The sequence below is a fragment of the Suncus etruscus genome, chromosome 6, assembly GCF_024139225.1.
Source record: "Suncus etruscus isolate mSunEtr1 chromosome 6, mSunEtr1.pri.cur, whole genome shotgun sequence".
Taxonomy (NCBI): domain Eukaryota; kingdom Metazoa; phylum Chordata; class Mammalia; order Eulipotyphla; family Soricidae; genus Suncus; species Suncus etruscus.
The window spans coordinates 81,440,083-81,444,238 of record NC_064853.1 but is presented as its reverse complement, the minus strand read 5'-3'; the positions used below and the strand labels follow the sequence as shown (position 1 = coordinate 81,444,238).

Genomic DNA, 4,156 nt, shown 5'->3' with positions numbered 1-4,156 from the left:
TTTCTAGGTTTTACCTCTCCCACTGCCCTTTATTGCTGATTGATTATATACAGGTTATTTTGTAATGTGGGCCTACCATAATGAACCCATATTGTAATTATTACAATCAACTTAATGATAAGTGTACTCTCCCACTATAAAAATGATCATGGTTGAGATCAAACCTGACAGTATAACCTACCAGTTCTACCTTTCTGGTGACCAGAGGTCTTCGAGGTGTTTTTTGTTGTTTCAGCATTACTTTTCTCATTTAGGGATATGTGAGCTAATGGTCAAGACTAACTCAAATATGAGCTAGGTTCTGCATTAAGTTTTGCCCCAGCACTTTCTTTTGCTTTCATTTTAGCTAGTACAGATAATAGTAACACGATTTAGTATATTCTTGCTTTTTTCTGTTTATATATATTATATATCATATATATTTAATGCAACAATTACATATGCATTGAATCAACTCCTCCACAGTCAGGTCTAATGTCTCTACATCTCATTGGTTAGTTTGACTATAGTTAAAGAATACAGTATGGCTGTAATTTTGTACCATGAGGCACTAGGAAGCTACCAGATATTCAAGGTTTCTTAGCTTCTATCTTTTAATTCCTTCCCATTCTAAACCATATGTTTCCATGTTTCATGGCCATTCTAGCAGATTACATTCCACTAACACCAACCTAGCCTAGGTTTTCACCTGGATATGTGAATGCAATCTTTCTCAAGCCAACAAGAATTTCTCTGGAATCCCATAGTGTCTGAGAATTGAACTCAATTCTAATAGTCTAAATTTAAACATATAATCAGATTCCACAAATTAAGCCCAGTCTCCCAAAACCTCTCTGCTTCAGATGTTAGTTGGAAGCCCAGTCTGTTTCTGGTGTCTCTGAGTAACTATGAATTAACAGTTCCTATAACTTTTACTCGGGTCTAAATAATCTGCTAGAGTAATTCACAGAACTCAGGAAACTCATTTATTTGCCAGATTGCTGATTTCTTACAGAGGATGTTTTCAGCCAAGTTGGGGAAAGAAATAAAGGAAAAACATTGAGTTTCCACTTCTCTACAATATCCAAATCTCCATTTATTGGGTTTCTATAGAGGTCTTAATATATAGGCATGATGAGTGATCTCCAATCATTCACTATTGGAGATTTTGTTTTTCCTTCTCTTCCAAAAATGTTAAAAGAAACACCACTATCTGTCTATCCACTGCAGAGAACAGGTGAATGGGACAAGTTCCTATCCTCTAATTATTTTGCTGATTCCAATAGTCACCAGTTTCTACCATTAGATGCCTTCACAAGAGTTATTTTGTTAGCAAACAAGATACTTCAATAATTAAAACATCTAAAAACTCTGGGGAGCTGTGAGCCAGGAATTTAGAATGAAGATCTAGTATTACAGTGAATAATTATTAAGATCTTTCTGAATTGAAATCTTAGCACTACTCACTTATTTATTCAACAATTTTTGAAGACTTGATATTTAGTAGACGTTCTTTTAAAGTAAGATTCTCTCTATAATTTAAAAAAGATGGTATCTGAAAAACTAATAATCCCATTTAAGATAAGTAGTTGTGGTCTCAGGTTATTTTCCAAAATTTAATACTTAATAACCATTTATTGTTTTGGTCAGAGCTTAGGTAGGTGGAAAAAAAAGTTCTAATGAAAATTTCTAATACTTTCAATCATTAGAAAGGATGATACAGAACAGAAAGCCAAAAAGGGTAAAGTCGCTTTCTTTGTATGCAGGTAATCCACTTTTGTTTCCTAGCACCAGGAGTAACATCTGAGTACAGAGCCAAGAATAAGCCCTAGAATAACAATCTACTAAAGAATAATAATATACCAAATCTGTAAGATTATTTATAGGTATAATAGCAGTGTCCATAAGAATAACTTTTACTCTTGGTTTCAATATTAGTGTCCAGAATTTTAGGAAGCAGTAACAGTTGAATTTATTACACTTTATCTCCCATCCCTTATTTTTATTTTCTATAGAGGAAGAACTCATATCCTATCAGTCTGTAAAATGTATAGAAGTAAGCAAAGTAAGCTTCTGCACCTCAAAGGAAATAGTGCCCAGAATACAAGAGCCACCCACTGAGTGGGAGAAACTATTCACCCAATACCCATCAGATAAGGGGCTAATCTCCAAAATATACAAGACACTGACAGAACTTTACAAGAAAAAAACATCTAATCCCATCAAAAAATGGGGAGAAGAAATGAACAGACACTTTGACAAAGAAGAAATACAAATGGCCAAAAGACACATGAAAAAATGCTCCACATCACTAATCATCAGGGAGATGCAAATCAAAACAATGATGAGATACCACCTCACACCACAGAGAATGGCACACATCATAAAGAATGAGAATAAACAGTGTTTGCGGGGATGTGGAGAGAAAGGAACTCTTATCCACTGCTGGTGGGAATGCCGTCTAGTTCAACCTTTATGGAAAGCGATATGGAGATTCCTCCAAAAACTTGAAATCGAGCTCCCATACGATCCAGCTATACCACTCCTAGGAATATACCCTAGGAACAGAAAAATACAATACAAAAACCCTTCCTTACACCTATATTCATTGCAGCACTATTTACTATAGCAAGACTCTGGAAACAACGAAGATGCCCTTCAACAGATGAATGGCTAAAGAAACTGTGGTACATATACACAATGGAATATTTTGCAGCTGTCAGGAGAGATGAAGTCATGAAATTTTTCTATACATGTATGTACACAGAATCTATTATGCCAAGTGAAATAAGTCAGAGAGAGAGAGAAAAACGCAGAATGGTCTCACTCTATGGGTTTTAAGAAAAATTAAAGACATTCTTGCAATAATAATTTTCAGACACAAAAGAGAAAAGAGCTGGAAGTTCCAGCTCACCTCAAGAAGCTCACCACAAAGAGTGATGAGTTTAGTTAGAGAAATAACTACATTTTGAACTGTCCTACTAATGAGAATATATGAGGGAAATTTAAAGGCTGTCTAGAGTACAGGCGGGGGTCGGGTGGGGAAGAGGGAGATTTGGGACATTGGTGATGGGAATGTTGCACTGGTGATGAGTGGTGTTCCTTAATTGACTGAAACCCAAACACAATCATGTATGTAATCAAGGTGTTTAAATTATATATATATAAAAGATAGGCCTGGAGAAAGAAAAAAAAGAAGTAAGCAAAGTAGTTTGCTACTTGCTGGCAAGATTATCACACAGCTGGTAGTTAATTTTGTTGTATATATATAAATATATATATATATTTATATATATATATATTTTGCTCTAATCAATCAAAGAGTAACTTTATTGAAGCCGCAGGGCCCGTTTGGGGCGCCCAGGAGGGCTGGCGCGGCGAGGCGCAGCACGGCGCGGCCCATGGGGCCTTTAATTGATCTTCTTCTTGGGGCGCAGATTGTTGGTGTGTCCGCACTTCTTCTTGCGGCAGTTGACGGCACGGGGGTGCAGGCGGGCGTAGCACTTGCGGCAGATCATCTTCTCGCAGTTGTACTTCTGGGCCAGCTGGCGGAGGGATGGCTCGATGATGCCGCCCCGAAGGCGCAGCACCAGGTGCAGCGTGGACTCTTTCTGGATGTTGTAGTCAGAGAGAGTGCGGCTGGTCAGGCGGGATGCCCTCTTGTCCTGGATTTTGGCCTTGACATTCTCGATGGTGTCGCTGGGCTCGACCTCGAGGGTGATGGTCTTCCCCGTCAGGGTCTTCACGAAGATCTGCATCTTTGCGTCCGCCGCACGGCCGCCTCGTTGACGAGAAAGAGCTTGTTGTATATTTTTAAGTATTAAAACCCTTTATTCTTTTTTTTTAAACAAAAAACCTTTATTTTTTTAAACCTTTTTTTTTTTTGAGAATGTGTGATTTAGTTTGTGAAAACAGCCCAAAATTATTCAGAGTTCAAATTGGTGGATTGATAAAGGTGAGCTGATTCTGTGTTTAAGAGCATATATCTCTCTGAAACAATGGTACACATGAAGATTCTACACTGAAGAACAATTTTCCAACTGCACACATTCACTTGCCAATGTTCCAGATGAAACCAAGAATTGAATAAATTAAAATTATATTTAAAGTTTGTCAGTATGTGTCATTAGCCCTTATATCTCTACCCTTTACCCCAATAATTCCAATATTAGGAAAC

General features: G+C 37.4%; 1 protein-coding gene across 1 annotated transcript; it reads right to left on the bottom strand.

The window, feature by feature from the left end:
- Positions 1-3,297: 3,297 nt before the first annotated feature.
- LOC126011478 (ubiquitin-60S ribosomal protein L40-like) lies at positions 3,298-3,772 on the bottom strand. The gene has a single exon (XM_049775244.1). The coding sequence runs from the start codon at positions 3,735-3,737 to the stop codon at positions 3,390-3,392; it is 348 nt and encodes a 115-aa protein (XP_049631201.1). The 5' UTR covers positions 3,738-3,772; the 3' UTR covers positions 3,298-3,389.
- Between the last annotated feature and the right edge of the window lie 384 nt (positions 3,773-4,156).

What these genes read in the sequence shown, in the direction of transcription:
- LOC126011478 (XM_049775244.1), bottom strand. Translation starts at nt 3,737, where the DNA reads ATGCAGATCTTCGTGAAGACCCTGACGGGGAAGACCATCACCCTCGAG.